This window comes from Odontesthes bonariensis, chromosome 6 (genome assembly GCF_027942865.1).
Source record: "Odontesthes bonariensis isolate fOdoBon6 chromosome 6, fOdoBon6.hap1, whole genome shotgun sequence".
Classification (NCBI taxonomy): Eukaryota; Metazoa; Chordata; class Actinopteri; order Atheriniformes; family Atherinopsidae; genus Odontesthes; species Odontesthes bonariensis.
In genome coordinates this window covers 8,879,401-8,897,478 of record NC_134511.1, presented here as the reverse complement: position 1 = coordinate 8,897,478, position 18,078 = coordinate 8,879,401, and the positions used below count along the sequence as shown (strand labels likewise).

At 42.4% G+C, this 18,078-nt stretch overlaps 1 protein-coding gene across 4 annotated transcripts in view; it reads left to right on the top strand.

Annotated features, from left to right (window-relative positions):
• rasgef1ba (RasGEF domain family, member 1Ba) overlaps window positions 1-18,078 on the top strand; it is a 121,144-nt gene that overhangs the window by 90,561 nt on the left and 12,505 nt on the right. For 2 of the 4 annotated variants that reach the window (XM_075467247.1, XM_075467249.1), the window contains 5 exons: window positions 11,029-11,211; window positions 11,579-11,701; window positions 11,812-11,949; window positions 16,723-16,938; window positions 17,534-17,608. In XM_075467247.1, the coding sequence (XP_075323362.1) occupies window positions 11,029-11,211; window positions 11,579-11,701; window positions 11,812-11,949; window positions 16,723-16,938; window positions 17,534-17,608 (735 nt within the window). Of the gene's footprint in view, window positions 1-3,854; window positions 4,195-11,028; window positions 11,212-11,578; window positions 11,702-11,811; window positions 11,950-16,722; window positions 16,939-17,533; window positions 17,609-18,078 lie in introns of those variants that run through there. The other 2 variants (XM_075467248.1, XM_075467250.1) reach the window with 2 other exon arrangements.

Sequence of the window (18,078 nt, the reverse complement as noted above, 5' to 3'; positions counted from 1 at the left end):
CATAAGAGACCTGTAACATACTTCTGACACTCCAAAGTTGTTCTTCGTAAAAGGTCATCTCAAGTCCTAAGTAACACAGAACGGTGATGAGGCTGCGGGCGTAATACACCTTTTCACACCCCAATGACTGCTCTGATTTACTGTTAAATCTCCAACACTTCTAGTGCCTGAAGCATCAGTGTCCCCTGTACGTGATGGGAATCCTACATTGCTTTTCACTTAAAGAAATCCTATTTATTAAACCTGGCGGCTGCAGCTTTCCCCATGCTGGTTGTTACTGAGTGGACAAACATGAAATCTTTCACTCACTTCAGCAAGTTGAAATGTAGAAATCTGACTTCCTTTAGGTTTTGAAATGTAGAAACCAGGCTGTAATCAGCACTGCTTACAATGATTTCCTGTAATACACAGCAACCAAACTCAGGGGTAAGATGAGGCTGTTTGTTTTGTTGTAAACAAATCCAAAGCAGCTATAAATCAGTCATGTTTTCCAATAGAGCCAGATATATGAGGAAGAAAGTCAGTCAGAATGCCTTCAGTGTCGCCTGAAAGGAAAATAAATTCATACGTTTCAGTTGTTTGTAGACTCATCAGACTTCTGATGCGTTTGTGTCCCATGATGTCTAACACAGTGACTACAGAGCTGATCTTTGTGCAGTCATTTAAGCAAGAGTTAAGCCAGATTAGCACGTATACGTTCATCTGTGCTAATCCCAGATTATGTAATGCCCCTGGACGTTGATGAGATTTGAGGTGATTTGCTGTTAATTTGCCATAGTTTATCACTCTGCTCGGAAAGCAGCATTTTTCCAGGCAGCCAACACTTTTTCAACTGAACAACATCCAGTTTGTAATCTTTGAGGAAGCCACATTTCTTTTGTGCTTCAGTTTAACGGCGGTGCAGAGAAGGATAGGCTCTAATTCATTTGCAAATGTTTCAGTTTAAACGAACTTTGCTAACGTCTGAACCGATAAAATGTGTTTTTGTTAGAATATGACATATTTCTTCAGATATAAAGACAGAAAATCAATTTGCATGTTTTCTTGTTCTTTGATCCAAATTATGCCCGTTCTTAGGTTTTTATAATTTCATTTACCCTGATAGTTAAATCCAGGTGAAGTTAATTAAATTTTCATAAAAGAAAAATCCCACAATTGCTCCCTGTGACCAGGCACGTGGAGCATGGTGATCCAGCTAAGATTAGGGTTTGCCGGAGAACACCGCATCAAAGGATTTAATACAGTTGTCATTTGAATATGATTGTGGTTTGTATGTTGATTTAATTTAATCTGTACACTTTCAGTCTTTTGAAAAATCTGTTGCATCGGACTCACGCTGGGCTTTTGTTCAATGTGAACTGCCTGCTTTATAAAAGGTAACTTCCTTTTAGGAATGGCCACTTAGAAACGGTTGTGATTTTATATCATGTGAACAAACCGTGAACAGAGGTGATGAAAATGGGAGGTGGGTGGTGTTCTACAATCAGCAGCTATGAAACTTTACCTGAACAGGACAGGAGAGGATACGATGCTGTGTTCCATTTGACTCAGAAGTCGGAGCTGGGAATGACATCACAGCTGAGTTGATGATGAAACCACTAGGATTTGTGGTGTAGTTAGTGCAGACAAGCAATAAGTTCACAGATAGAAGCTGGACAGCATTAGGTGTGCACTCAATTGAATGTGGCACAAATTGACTGAAAAGCTAATTGAACACCTATACCCTGTTTTTAAATGGAGGGCGGCCATATTGGATTATGAGGTTGTGGTAGGTGAAGTTCCTTCAATTTTCTGAGCCAGAATCTCGTTTTCAAGGTGCATTTAAGTTGAACTTTACCACAGGGAACTTGGAAATTCTGACTTTGAGTTCAAATGATAAGCAACCAATAGCCTATTATTGTTTTTGCTGTATCATTGTCATATGCAGGTTGTAGCCATGTGAAGGTCAGGGCATTACAGATTCAGTTATGGGACTTTTTGACCAGCAGAGTTTAGCATGGTTACTCTTTTCAAACAACTTTCTAGTCATTTCACCCAAAATTTGTGAGTTCATTTATATCTTGATTCCCAGAAAAAAACAAATGCCAATCATATCCAAATGATATTACCAGTATGAGTGGGTGAGTTCTAAATAAATGAATACAAACAGATTTGGTTTGCAACCAGTTTTGGGGTTGTCAAACTGAACTGGTGCGCTAATGAGAACCAGACCTGTCTGCTGGTCAGAGTAAAGCATCTGTGGTTCCAGAAGACAGTTGATATTTTGGTTCACCTCTTTGGTCTAGATACAATTAACTGTCGCTGGTATCACTGCATGATGTTAACACAAACTTAACCAGAAAGACTGCCAGGAGAAGGGGTCGCCAAAGAGGATTGCCGGGTCCAATAAAGGATCTTTTTTTTCTACAGCATGGTACAGTGTAGGATTGTTAAACTTAGCTTAGCTCTTTTGTGCTTCATTTTCCACTTCAGACCATTACCCCTGATGTGGGCGGGTCAGCTGTTCATTATCCCAGCATGTGTCAAGCTGAAACAGCTTCTCATTGTGTGAACACTTTTATCTAAAGAGACTTTCTGGTGAGGAGTATATAGAATGTTTGTTATGATGAATGAAGTTGAGAGTTGTGTTGTCTTCCAGTGAATGGTCATAATGAAGCCATGCATGCAGTAAGTGATCTATGTACACAAATGTGTTAAACTTTGTGCCAGACTTTCAAGTCACCTAATTGAACAATACAGCGTGTCATTCTGTGCGTTGCTGCAGAGATGTTTATTCCCACAGTGGTCTACAGTGTTTCCATGTCGCCAAATACATACAGCCTATATATGTGTATGTGTGTGCGTATTTAGAAGGACCAGCTGCTCCATGTATGGGCCATTCAGTTCCCAGTCGATACTCTGCAAAGTCAATTGCTGAAATTGGCCAGAAACCATCTTTTCTGTGACTGTGAGAGGCTGTTTTAAGTGGCTGAATCTGTAGTATCAGTTTCGCTTTCTTGGAAGTACCAAAAGAAGAATCAGTTTTATGGTACTACCTACAATGAAAAAGCAAAAAAAATAAAATAATGTCAAGCTGTACTGTAACATACCTGTAATTAAAAAAAAAAAGCCAAATCAGAAATTATGACAACACAAGCTTTTTTCTGTTGTTCAAAATAAATAATCTGCCTGTACATGAGCATCTGGTCAGATTTAAGCATGAGATTTGCCTCAGACAATCAGGATTCCCTCGTGATGAACGGGACTGACTCTCTGGCTTAACCTTTACTACCTCTGACTGAGTTAAAACAACTTTTTTTTAATCTGTGTTTAGTGCCTCAAAACATGTTTGTATGCAGCTCAAAGTGGTCCTGGGAAGCATGTCTGTTCTCTGACCTCTTCTGGAAAAAAATGACTAATTTTGCACATTTTCTAAACCCGGTATACAATCATAAATAACGTGTACATGCTCACATACAATTGGGAAAAGAAAATGATAAAGCGTACCCCTCCCTCACAAAGTCTTTGACGACCCCACGGACAGTCACCAGAGTATATACTGTATATTTGGAGTGTGATACCTCATCAACCAACTGTTATTGGAAGTATTTTTGAAGCGGGGATGCTTGTGGAATTCTCTGGTAAAATCCTGGTAAATAAAACGGAGAAGTGAAACTTCAGAGGGAGGATGAGAAAGATGTAGATAGTGTGGGTGAGAGTGCCGCAGAGGGAGAAAGGGAAAGAGAAATGAAAACGAGAGAGCAGGGGAGGGTGAGACGTGGGAGGGAGGTGTGTGTGTGTGTGGAGGTGGGAGAGCGCTCTCCTCTGATTGGCTGCTGCTCTCCCTCGCAGTTGAGTCTTGAGGCTGCTCGCAGCTGCTGGAGCTCAGAAACTGAACGGCGGTGGACTAACACGGTCGGAGCTCTCATTCATTCATTCATTCATGCGGCTAAACTTCTCCGAACAAGCTCAGCACTGTTGTTGAAGTAAAATCGGGAACACGCTTTTTTAAAAATATTTTTCATTTTGATATTAATATTGCATTTCCAAGTGCATGATGCAGTGAGTGGCCGGAGCAGGGAGGGTCAGCGGGGTTTGATCGTCTCGGTTTATTCACATGTAAAAGAGAAAGTCTCGACTGTTGGGGAAGCTGTTTTCGCTCATTTTTGGGGGACGGATACAAGAGATTTCACACCTGGCTTCCTGCTTGTTGAGGTGAGCAACGGGGATTTGTTTTTGGGATGTTTTGTGCTGGATGTTTTTATTGAATATGACGTTATTTTGGAGCGTTTCCACAAAGCGCGCAGGTGGTGAAAAGAGCGCACTTGGTGAGCAGGCAAAAACGCACACAATAGCGTTATTTGATGAACGCGCTAATTGTTTTATGACTATTTTCCAAGTTGCTCGCACCTAATAAGACACCATTTAGAATTTCTTTACGCCTTATACTTTATCTGTATCTTCACTATCCGGAGCCAAAGCAAACCCGCTCCAGCTGTTTCTCTCTTTTCATTTTCTCGTAAGTGACCTCCACCCCAAAAAAAAGACACGATGCAAAAATTTGGAGTTTTGAATTTAGTGTCAGTGGCGCACTATTTATAACCCCACTACCTTCTGGCTAAGAGGATTCCCCCTCCCTGTCTCCCCTTCTCTGCAAGACAAATGGATCAGTGAAGTTAATCCCTCATCTCTCCTTAATACTCTGGCTTGTTCTTGGCTTTTCGTGCCACCGCTCTGCATTAGAAGCTTGCATTGGGTTTTCCTTAATGTGCTGACAGGTTCAATCCGTTTACTGGTTATTTGGCTGGACCCATGTCACCTGACATGTGAGGGTGCCTCCTCTGGAGACACTTGAATGAGTTTTTGAGGCTGTTCTTTAATGCAGCAGAAGCATATCAGTAACGATATTGTTGTGGTCTGCTTCCCAAACCTGCACCACTACAGCTTGATTTGCAGATCAAATAGTGTCTAAGCAGGATTAAATTTGACCCAAATGCTGGTTTGAATCTATTGGGTAGGACATGCATCCACACTGCAGATGGAGTTTCATTGGTGTTTAAGAGATCGAGCAAAGATATGAAAGTGTCCTGAAAAATGCAATCTGCTGCAAGTCCAGACCCAAGTCTGAAATATATTTATCTTTATTTAATATAGAACTTGATGTTTAAAAAGCAAAACAAAACAGACCGTCCACCCTTTTTATTTTACAGAAACAGAGAGTTCAGCTTCAGAGCTGCCTCAGAATCTAATCCCCACCCTGTGTTTATCTAATCTTGTTACTTACTCAGCTCTCTTAAGATTTGGGGTATCAGAATCTCCAGCAGAAGGTGTGCAGCCAGCGTCTCTGTGCAGGCCGCCTCGGTATCTGTGGGGGGATTAATGTGGCTGTTGAGGACTGATGATGCCAGGTGACAGAATGCTAAATGGAAACTGTGATTTTTACCACTCAGTGCAACAGCTGCAAGAATCCCCCCCTAGTCATAACAGCACTGGGTTTATAGAAGTCATCAGTGGTGTAAATGAACGCAGAGTGGGGTGGAAGAGCAATGTGTGACTACATTTAATAGACTGATGTGCTGTTGTGGGATGGGTGGGTGAAGACAGCAACTTTTTGGCAGATGTTCTGCATAGTTAAGCGTATAGGTTTATATGAGTTTTGGGTTCTTCATATATGTTAAACAGGTAGAAAATTTGATATACTTGTCTAAACCTCACAAGAAAACAACAGCTTGACAATAGCAAAATGGATGTATTCAAATATACACCCCGTATTTTTTTGTTCTGTGTATGTTCTGTGCTGTTTTCTACTCCAAAGTTGTAATACCATCTCATTTCAAAGTACTTCTGACCACAGACAAGCTTCAAACAACACTTCCAATGAGCCATTTTTATTTAGGCTGCTTCCACTATCCCACTGTGGCCTCCTGTGCTGCCACTCTGCTATCTCTCACCCTCATTTCCTCAGGCCATGGATGAGTGAGATTCCTCATGCCTGTCAGTGTTTACGCAGCAAAGGGGGGGCTGTTGATTTACTGGTGATCCCTCAAAGTGTCTCTATGCCTGTAACATATTCCCCTCCTGCCACTGTTGTGTCCAGATAGGTTTTAATAGAAGAACAAACACCTTTTTGTCTTTAATTCTGTTTCTCTGTCTGGTGCTTTGCATCACTGCAAAAAAAGATGATATTTTGTCACCCATCTTTACTGCTTTGACCTTTGTACCCCTCAGTGGTAGCAGGGAGTGTCCAGTTCCTTGAAAAGTTCTCAAGAGGAGCATGACGGTGTCTAAACAGTAAACGTGTCTTGCTCTTTGTGTTCACCTTGCGAAACGGGGCAATGATTTCCTCCTTGGTTTTCTTTACTGCCTCTCAGATGTTGATAGGTGCTCATCATGAGCAGTCGTTAACGGCGCTGGGCAGGGCGGGAAGCGTTCCAGTCGGCTCTTTGATGGCTTGTATTTTGAGCAAGTGAGAGACCAGACTCCCATCATTGTCCCCCCCGGGGAGCAGCCCTGCCCCTGCTTTTGGAGACAAAATTACCTGCAAGTTTGTGATGTTGATTGGTCAGCATGTCTGGTGGAAAAAGATCACCTGTAAGCTGGAGTTTTGCATCTAATTTGACAGTTGATTGGAGATATTGATCTAGTTGATGTATTAGTTGCTGCTCATCTGTGTTCTATGATCTTGCAGAACAAAAGAAGGGAAATATTTTGGTATTTCTATTAAAAATTTCTCTTCTCAAGCACTGTTCAATACCTCTGCACATAGTTAAGATATTGCAAATGGTCATTACTTCAATTTCTGAGATGCTTTTTACAAATCAGCATAATAAGTCCTCTTAAGTCCACACGAGGCTTCTTTTACACATTGTAGCAGATGGCTACACACACAAACAGTTGGGCTACATTTAAACCGATCTATCCAACCTAACCCCCTACTTTTTGGAAAGCAAAGCTATGGTATTCTGTTTGTTTAGCTTCTGCTGCCACCCAGCCAGTGGCCACGCTAAACCAACAGCAATGCGCTAAGTTTGTTTGTGTCAGGCCTGTGGACTCTACATGTGGTCCCTGCACCCGCTACTGCGCTTGACACCTGGAAGCCAAATGTAAATTGCTGCGCCTCAGTTGTCACTGCTTGTAAGCATCCCAAGCTTTGTTTTTGAGATTATGGTGCAGGCGGCAGCTGGTGTGTACAGACCCTCCTGGCTGCAGAGATGGCGGTGGCGGGGATTTTCCTTCACAAAAACAAAACGAATTGGTATTCTTCTCACCAGTGCATGTCTCTCAGTTGACAGCAAAAAGCAGCCCCTGATATTTGTAAGTAAAAATAATAGCTCTGTGTCTTCACAGGTGCTTCAAATGATCTGTTTTTTGCAAGTTGTCAGGAATCATGCACAGAAACAGAACAGAAGTGAAGGGGTAAAAGTAGAGCGCTCGATTTCACGGTGTCCAATACCTTCTTATTATTGCTGAGAACTTTGATCTACAAAGAGCCCCACCTGCACCTTGCAGCTTCAGATAAAAATCTGTTCAAAAACATCAGGGAATGAGTTTTCTTGTGTTGAAGAAGATGCATGTAAATTGATTTGATTAGTCTGGGAATAGAGAGTTGGACTCAACAAATCTACATCAGTTGGATATAAACAATGCAACCGTGAACTGAATCCACTGTAAATGCCACATATATATATATATATGTATGTGTGTGTGTGTATATATATATATATATATATACACATACCTGTGGGTTATCTTGACTTAATCGGTGTACATGACTGTAGAAATGCAAAAATGATAAACATTTAAAGGTAGGGTAGGAGATCCTGGATTTTGAGTCCAGCGAAGCTGCATTTTGAAAATACACAGGTAAAAAGTCCCAACCCTTTTCTTCACTTTCCCCCCGAAGGCACGCCTCTAGAGTACATGAACACGCACGAGCACGAAGGTGCACGAGTGCTGTTCTGACAGCAAGCATCGATCGTTGCTGTATTTAGTTTATGCTAACTATACGTTTAATAATGCTAGGTGCTAGCCAAGCTGGCTCTAGTTTAGCTTCCTGCCAAGCTTCTGGACACGTAATTCGTTCACGGAGCAGGGTACGCGCACAGGGGGAAGGAGGGGGAGGGAGGAGCAGATTACAGTTTGATAGACGGCATCAGTATCCAATCATTGTGAACGGTCCGTTCACAATGATTGGATACTGTTTTTCCTAGATTGTACGTTCTAGAGGCCACTAAAACTTTTCATATTTGTGTCAAAACTTTTAATTAATTGGTTCCAATGAGGGTGTGAAGAGTATATCAAGCAATATGTAAAAAAATGTTCCAGAAAAAGATCCCCTACCCCACCTTTAACACTACAATATTTGAGAAAAAAGTACAAATGGTCGCTTGAGGTTGACACAGCTCCAGACATCCTCTTCAGATTGCTTATTTTTTGTCTGTCCACTAGTTGAGACTCAATGGGATTCTGTGTGTGATCCTCCCAACCCTGATACTTGATGGCATTGAAAGCACAAATGAGATCAGGGAGTTTGTTGTCTGGATCCCAGCTGGGAAAAGGGAAAGAGTCATGTTCTCAGCACTCGATCACCTGCTGCTGCTGCTGTGTGTCATATTTACCCCGATGTTGTGTCCAGGGCTGCTTTGTGAACACCAGTTGTCTGTGATTGTGTCTGGATGCTGCTAAGCAAGAAACCGTCGGTGTATCTATGTCATTTACAGAACAGTAAAGTTCATATGAACCCTCAGTGGAGTAAACAGAAATCCCAAAACTGTTGACTTTTTAATAGAATATCCCTCCTTTTTCCCTCCATCCACCTGGTGATCTCCCTGTCTCTGAAGGGAAGCCACATGGTGCAGCAGATGCTGGGGCCACAGTGCTCTGACACCACTCACACACTATTCTCATGGAAATAGCCATGGTTGTCTGGCTTAATAATGGAGATGGTTGGTGTGTGCACGCGTGCATTATGGAGCGGCGTGTGTGTGACGGAGGAAGACTGGATGGTTTGCCCGTGTGGGTGGAGGCCTTATTTGAACTTATAAGTGCTCATGAATAAGTGAGAAATGTTTTGGTATTAGTCGAGCAATTTGACCCTGAAAAAACAAACTGATCTCAGTCATGTCCTCCCATTTCATGTGTTAGAGCATCAGCTGATGTTAACCACATGTGATTTTCCTATTTCTTCGTTTCTTTTTTTTTTTCTTTTTTTTTTTTTTTTAAAAGCCTTTGCTGCATCACAGGACAATAAACCTCAAATTCATTTTGAGCAATTTGTGCCAGTGTGTGAGCAGGTGCAGTTTATTCCCCCTGGCATCTTTGAATCCGTTCCTAGTAGCACTGCAGTGCGTCAGCTGTAAAGACTTTCATGCTTGGCAGGCAGCCACAGGGCAGCATATTGTCAGGAAGGTATGTTTGTGCGCGCGGCTGTACGGGGGCGAGATTGTTGGACCTTTTGTGACGACCCCCCACCAGTGTAAAAGGCCCTTTGTGTTCCCTCGGCCTTAAGTCTGCCTGGCATGAGAGGGAGCTGCAACGCAGGTTCAAAGGTCAGGAGGCTGGTAGCCTGGCGGAGAAAAGTGACCTGTATAGTTTTAGGCGTGAGTCTGAGGGGCTTTGAGGCAGGAAAAGGTACATTTAGACATTTAATCATACCAAGTGTTTTTTTATTTTATTTACTGTAAATGTTACAAGAATATCAGAGTTTCGCTTCAGACGGCCTGCAGTACATTCAGTGTTACCTTCTTTTAAGTATAAATGTATTCTGACAAAACTCCTTTTTCATTTAACAAAAGCAAGCAGCTGTACAGTTTCAAATATTATGCAGACATTTACACCTTAAGCCATTTAAAAGTAAGTGAATAGCATTGCAAATCTTATCAGAGTTTAGTTAAGAGTTCAAAGCTTTGCATTTGGCATGTTACCATAAAGGCTTTTAAATTAGAATTTTAAAGATGCATTTAGGGTTGATGGAACCTGCAAAGTAAAAAAAATTAGCAGACCATATAGGGCCACCGAGTGATGACACTATGCAACTTAGTTTATTCGGTCCATAACATGTAGAAAACATGTCTTATTCACAAAAATACTTTTCAGATTCACTTTCCATTTTCATAAAAACACAACAAATGTTTCTTGTTTTAAATGGTGCTTCTTTATAAGTCTTTACCAAGCACTTATTTACTCCATACATTCAGTGCCATCGCTTCCACGCATCTTCAATATATTCAGTGATTCACTCTCTGAGCGCACATCCTCTTCCACTTGTCATGTTCTACCCTGCCTCACGATTTGTTCTGCCTCCTTGGCACACACACACTCCTCCTTCTTGCTCTGAGTCACGCACACACACATGACCGCGGAGGAAGGGAACAGACAGCATGACCGTACTGTATGATTCCAGGGTGAAACAGCAGTCATGACATCCTTTAGGGCTTCAGTTTGGCCCAGATTCTCTCACAAGCTCACGCACGTTTTTTTTGGTGTACTTTCAATTGTATATGTTTGTGCTTGCAAACATTTTTGAACCCCCATCATTTAATACCAACACCTCTGAGTCACAAGACATTTATAAGAAATGAAAGTGTTTAAAGGTAAAACCCTTTATTGCCTCAAGAAACAGTTATTTTTAATTGTTTTTTTTTTAAATATTCCCTTGATTTGAAATGATCAAAATGACATTATCAGCATGCAGAGTTTTGGTAGCATGGGGAAAATCACTTATACTTCTAGGGTTAAGAGTTCAATTTCTTGTGAAAATCTAATCTCAAAATTCTTGTTTTTTTGTGACCCAGATGGCTTAGGGCTCCATTTTCGTCACAGTTATGGTTTTTATTTTCGTGCCCGTCTTCAGTGGTCCAGCAATCTTAAAATGTCCAGAAGAGGAAAGGGTGTTGACTGTGCGCAAACCATTACCCAAACAAGCCTTTTGCATTCTGTGTTTAAGTCTGGGAGCTATTTCGGATTTGTTTGGCGATCCTGCACCAGTCTGCGGTCAAACTTCCCTCAGTGACGATGGCGAGGAACTGACTGTGTGTCCTCTCTTTACAGGACAACATGCCACAGACACCACCATTCACGGGGCAACTGAACACCGGTGGCTACAACAACAACGTGTACCAGACCAAGGAGGAAGGCTACCCTGGACTGTATTACCATGATAACAACCTGGTCTCTGGCTCGCTGGAGGCACTCATTCACCACTTGGTACCAACTGTGGACTATTACCCAGATGTGAGTGTTTTTTTTTTTCTTCTTTTTTTTTTTCGCGGATACCTTTTTGTTTTTGAATCCATTGTGGTTTCTTTTCCTTTGCAGTGTCATCCCAGTTTGGACTTTTTTTCCTTTTTGTTTCGTCTTGAGGAGCTCTGTTGCAATGAGACACTGTTTGCTTTCATTTTCTGCCTTTGTTTTTTTCTCACGCAACCACTTTCCTTCCCACAAATCAGGGAATGAAAGATTTGAATCCCCCTACTTGCATTTTACTCTCATATTTTCTTGATTTGATTTGGTTTTGAAGTTGTTGTTTTTTTTTTCAAATTTAAAAAAAAAAAAATAGTAATGATGATTTGCCTTTTATCTGCTTTTCTGGTTTGCACAGAGGACCTACATTTTCACTTTTCTGCTCAGTTCTCGCCTCTTCCTTCGCCCATATGAGCTCATGTCCAAAGTGTGTCACCTGTGCATGGAGCAACAGCGACTTGGCGATCCTCAAGCTGACAAGGTATTCAGGATTGTGGACTTGAATGTGTGCATCTACTCAACAATCTCAAACTGTTATTTTTTTAGTCTGTTTTACATTTTCCTCAGTACCTACTCTTTCTGCATTTTCAGCTGAGAGTCAGAAAGATTACTCCAAAGATCCTGCAGTTGCTGTCTGAGTGGACGGAAACTTTTCCGTACGACTTTAGGGACGAGAGGATGATGCGTAGCCTGAAGGAGCTGACCCACCGGCTCGCCAGTGGAGACGAGGTCAGTCTGTGCTCTTATCTTTCTTCATCTGACTCGTCATACTGTGCAACACAGAGACGTTACACTAAACAGTAGCTACAGACCTGCCTGCAGATCAGGTGATGATACCGTTGGTTTAGGTGCCATCAACAACAGAGTGGTGCTTTAGTGCAGACTGCGTGTGTAGCAAAGCTACAGGCACAGGCAGATTTTTGCAGATAGCAGTGGTGGGGGGGGGGGGGGGGGGGGCGTCTGTGGCAACAAAGCTGTTTTTGAGGCTGGCTGGGTTGAGAGAAAAGTGTCATTGTTCAAAGGTTAGGTGGGTGTTTTGTCATCCGTGGCGCGCTACATCATAAGCGGCATTTGGATTGTTCTACTGCAGAAGAGCTGACTGTCGCTGGCTTAGTGCACAGTTGGCCTCCAGCGCACTGTTTGGGTCTTTGGTGGAGTTGTCTGTTATCTTTGGTGACTGTGCTGACCCTCTGCTTTTAGACGTTTACGTACAGTAACGTTGTTTTAACAGGCTCCAACCTCGTGCTGCGTGTCATATGAAAGGAAATGCTAGCATTAGCCAAACTTAGCAACAAAACATCTTTGTGCACCTTGGAGACATTTTGGGACTTAGAGGAAAATTTTGATAAGCCTATCAGGTGTAAGATTTGTGTCAAGTACTTGCTCTTTGGGAATAAAAGTGTGTGTGCAACACAATGTTAATTCAGCTCCTTTGACTCAAAGCTCTGTTTGCTCCTTTTATGTTTTTTGATGAGTTTTTTTTAAGGCTTCTTGGCAGGTACCTGTTGAAATATAGTTCTTACCAAGATAAATAACAGTTACATGAAATATTCCTTTTTCCAGAGGTAGCATTCCCACTTAAGTTCTCACCAGGAACAAATGTGGACACATAATTTGGTTTAGACATCAGTAGTTTGGGCATTTTTGTTTACTTCACCAATATTTTGGCTCACTGAGCTTGGGAATGACTTGTATCCATATAAAGTGTGTCTCTTTTGGGGGTCGGAGTTGCTTCAGTTGGTGAGCTTGTGAGGTCTTGTTAGCACCAGACAGGCAGAGGAGACAAACATCCGCCTGTCCTGATAGAAGCCATCGCCACTCAAGACAAGAAAAGCACCACCCACACCCCCCTGCTTTTTCTGAACAGGCTTCGCATGACTTCTCAATGTGGTACAAGCACAAGTATTGATTCTGATTTAATCTAGGAATCAATACGTTCTCACCTGACACTTGAATGCTCTCCTTGTGCTGCCCCCCGCAGGTGGAGTCTGCTTGACTGAAACATGTACACACTCGCCCAGTCGTGCTCAAAGACACAGACGCTGTGTTTGGACGGTCACGCAAGCGTCTTTCGATTTCACAGTTGACTGACTGCATCAACAGCTTCTCTGTAATGATGATTTTGATAGGTCGAATAGATGCTGGCCTTCCTAAAAGCGAAAGCCATTTATCATAAGATTCCATGGTACTTTCCCATGAGGCGATATCACGCACGATAACCGAGATGGAGAAGAGGTTCTTTTAGGTGATAGTGTAGCTGTGTTTGACTGTAATTTCTGTTATAGTCACCACTGAACGAGTGTGAACAAGACATTTTCATGGACCCTTACCTCTGTATCTGGTTTGCAAAATGGTATCTGTGAAACTTGATAAATCTTTGGCTCTATGCTCTTCTTTAACACCTAAAAGACCCAAAACAACAAGCCTTTCACTGACTAAAGGTTACAGAGTCTAAATGTGTACACTGTACTAAAGGGGCAACAGCATTTGAATCCCCTGCAGCTGGACTGGGGTAGTCATACAAGCACATGGCTCACTATTTGCTCAGCGTGACCCATCTTTGAAATTAGTTGTTTTCCGTGAAACTTTGGCATCACGCGTTATTTTAATTGCCTCCAGTAAGAGTTAAAAAGTGAAGTTGTGGTTCTGTTTTTTTTTCATGTTTCCGTAGGACCCGTGATAACAGCCGGAAACGGGATTCCTTGAACTGTGTAGCCTTAACACCACGAGACCGTTTATGGAAACACTTCTCTGATAACAGCGGGCCTATCTCTAGTTTCTCACAGATTCTCCAGTTTGGAAGCAAAGTCCAAACGCCGAACCACAAGCAAATCTGGTGATCTGAGTTAGATGCTGATTCTTCAGAGCATCGGCCACAGGTCTCTGGAAATGAACTTGAGTCCAGAATAGATGTTCTGAACATCTGCTCACAGTTGTGTCCAAACCACTCAAAACATTCCAAGACCTTGATCTCTGGAGTAAGACTGTCATTATGGATGTGGTTGGATATATAAGGAAGCAGCAGCTGAGAAGTAAACCAGCACTGTGATCTTGATTTGACCTCCTTTTAGTAGTAATTTAAACTTTGGTTTAAAGGTGCAGTTTGTATTTTGCATGAAAATTCATGACAAGCTTGGTTAATATGATACTCTCCACACTATTTATTATTACTCCACATTTATAAAATGACCAGACAGCTGAACTTTTACAGTTGTTAGCCCAGTAATTGTCTGTGGAAGCTTTCACTACATTGTTTAATCTGTTGTGAATGAGTCTTTTGGTGTAGCTGCTGAAACATTTTAAGTTCCCATCAGAGATTTCAGGTGGCTTTGCTACACACATTAGCCTAAAAACAATGATGTTTCTGCTATGAAAGTTCACTTGCATTTAGCCTAATTAACTGGCACTCGGATTTAAAAGTAGTGATATTTGGCAAATAAAAAAATTCAAAGAGACAGAATTTGGAAACGACAACCAAATACATTTAGATACACTCGACATTTTCTTGGTTGAATTATGCTGTATATTTCCATGCGGCCTGTTTAATTGTGTAAACTCAAAGTGTTCTATAAGTTTTAAGGTTGGTGATGAATGAAAACATTAGAAAATGGGAAAAAAACTAACTATAAAAACTGAAAATATCTTAAGAGTTGTTTTGAGTGTTGCAACAAATTGTGGGTTGACATTAACTCGTTTCTTTTAATGAATGATAGTCCTGTGTTTCCTGTGTTAAAGGAGATAATAAAGCTGCTTTCTTTAACATATAAAGAATTTGACCAGCTGCTATCATGGATGCCAAAGATACTTCTGGGTCATTTCACTTAGTTTGGAATTTTCCTGAGCAAAAGTGACTACTCAATTGGATCTCAGGTCACAGGTTAATCCCCAAAGCTTATAATGTCTGTTGGCTGATGGAGAGATCTCTCCTCTACATCGTGACTTGGCACGGTCAGCGTGTTTGTGGATAAGATCATCTTGGCCAGCACACCTTTTACTATCTGTTTATTAGTGCTGCTTGGCTGGATGGCTAAAAACAGCCTGGTCTTTTCTTGGGTCAGGCGGCGCTCCACAGGAAATGACAATACTCAGCCAAGAATACCACCAGCTCAACTGAAAACCAAGCATGCACTCAGTGATGACTTGCACCGAGCAGTCGTCTGCCACCTCAGGATCGCTGCCAGGGTTCATAGTGAAAGGAACAGCGTGCCCCTGCTTGGCTCCCTCGTTCCTGACACCAGTAGTTGCGATGGGCAAATGTGACTTCCTCTGCTGAGACACGGCAGGCGGGCTGTTGTTTCCAAGCTATTTTTATCCGACCCCATCATCCTCTGTTTGTAGTAGGGACAGAAGCTACAGCAGATGGTTGACTTTGAGGTGGCAACTGGAGTGATTCTCACTGGTGGCGTGCCTCACTGCTGTCCAACTGTGCAGGAGCGCGGCCGAGGATTAGCTGAGTTTAGTGTTTGCATCTATATCACACTGGATGCAGTTTCAAAAATTGCAAATTGTTATTTTTTTTGACTCACTAGTCACTTGCCATATGAAAAAAATAGCTAGTATAGTGTAATATGATTCTTCCAACCTTTAGTAGAATCTTCAAGGGACCTGACTGAGGAGCATAGATCATTGTTAGTTCTTCTCCTGGTGCACTATAATATGAAACCACCTTTTTGTCCCCCCGTTAATTATGCATTTCCTCATGAGTTATCACAGCCTCTTCACCAACAGACGTATGCATTAGTTGCCATAGAAGAGGTCCCACTCTGGCTGGTTCCAGCAGAGCGACAAAAGTCTGCTCACGCCTCAAGGCTGTGCCGGCTCTCTGCCGTATTTAGGCACCTAACATTCAAATTCATTGTAGTGCCAGTTTGCAGTGTTTGTAGAACCCAGATTGTTGAGGCTGCATTGACAGAAAGTTCATGTAGGATAGATGCAGGAAATGGGCCTCATCACCCTAGATTTTGCTTGTCAGTCATCTCCACATGCACGAAATCAAACCCACATGTACGTTTTTTTTTTTTGTTTGTTTTTTGTCCATGTAGAGAATCTAATGCAACTTCTGGGCTAAATTGTGTCAGTTGGGGAACAATTATCTAACCGTGCTCTGTGTTGAGTCACAGGGAATGTTCAGAACAAGATTAACCTTTGACCCCTAGGGCCAAAAAGCCAAGAGTCCCCTGCTCTGCCCCTCTTGAGCATGAGAGGCACTTTACAAGAGAGGGCTTGTATAACGCTGCAAGTGACCTTTACAGTTTGTGACCGGAAGAAGGATTTTCAGTCAAATGAATATAGGAGGAGTTATATTTTCAGGGTCGTTCTGTGGTTTAGGTTGGGAGTCGGCATCAGTTTGCAGATGGTTTTTGCTGACCTGTGTCCAAACTTGTGTGCTGGAAAGTGCCTTCTGCAGATTGTGTTGGCTTGTGGGGATTTTGTGATATTTGTCAGGGGCTGCAGGATAACATTTTCTTCCCTCTCTCTTCTTTCCACCTTTCCATCCATTAGGTGTACAGGAAGGCTGTTGCTCAGATGAGCCAGGGCCTGATCAGGAAGTTAACGGTGCTCAGCCAGTATGAGGAGGCGCTGGTCAAAATCAACACCACAGCGACCGAGCGGCTCACGGCTCTGAAGGCGAAACCCCAGGCGGCGATACAGAGAGACTTGCTGTCCATCTGCAATGACCCGTTTACCGTCGCCCAACAGCTCACACACATTGAGCTGGTGAGGGCACACTTTTCCTTACAAATGAACTTTTTATTGAGATCTATTTCTTCTTTGTTAAGGACACTGCTCCATACTGAGCCAGATGTGGCCCCACAAGATTACCCTTCATCTGTTGTATGATTAAAAAAAAAACGTTTAACTTGTTTACATCAAATGAATCATGTTTTAACACAGTAAGACGTTTACGTTCCCCCCTTTAAGAAACCATCAGACACCCTGCCAATGACTCACTCGCATCGACACATAATCCTAAAGAGAGTATGACCAGATCGATAGCAGAGGGAGGCACATGTTAAAGAGAGGGAGACCTGACGTGTATGATGGATTAGAAATCGGTATGGTGGTTGAGGAGAGCTAAACCCCAAACAGCTCCTTTTCACATCCAACCTACCACAGCATTGATTTAAAACAGTGGCGTTTGACCACAGCCGAATTACATATCAGCTAAGAAATGAAGCTGAGAAAGCAGGGTTAGTCAAGGGGAGAAGTGTTTGGGTTCTACCAAAAGTATTTAACAAATCGAAAGACCCATGAAGAAAAAAAAGAAAATTCAGATTTTTACAGCAGCCTAAGATGGACTTTTGCTTTTCAGGAGAGACTGAGTTACATCGGACCTGAGGAATTCGTCCAGGCTTTCGTCCAGAAAGACCCCCTGGACAATGATAAGGTAACGTCTGCACGCTTTTCTAAATATACAATGGCAGATAAGGGAGAATATGCAGGGGTTATGCAATCTATTTCCAGACCTGATTTAACTGTCTGGAGTGGGTTTGAGGGGAGACGACCCAGTTCCCCTTCCAGATGGATGTTGAGTTTACACAGCACAGTAACTGGCTGCTGCACAGGTCAGCGTGAGGGCAGGTGATTTCCAGCAGACCAAATATCCGCTTCTCTCACACACACGCTCAGACACACCTTACTGACAATTTCCTCAAATCATCCCAGTGTGTCTGGATTAGATGGGCATGTGTGCGACTCATCTCCTAGCAACTGCAGCTGCAATGAGTACGGGGAAGGGGGTTTGTGTTTCGGGCAGCGGGTTCCCTTGTCTGGCGTTTGGCTGCTAGGCAACAGACGCTTTTTTGGAAGATGAGGGTGGAAGGCTGCCTATGTGCCTGGGGCTACTTTGTTTTAACA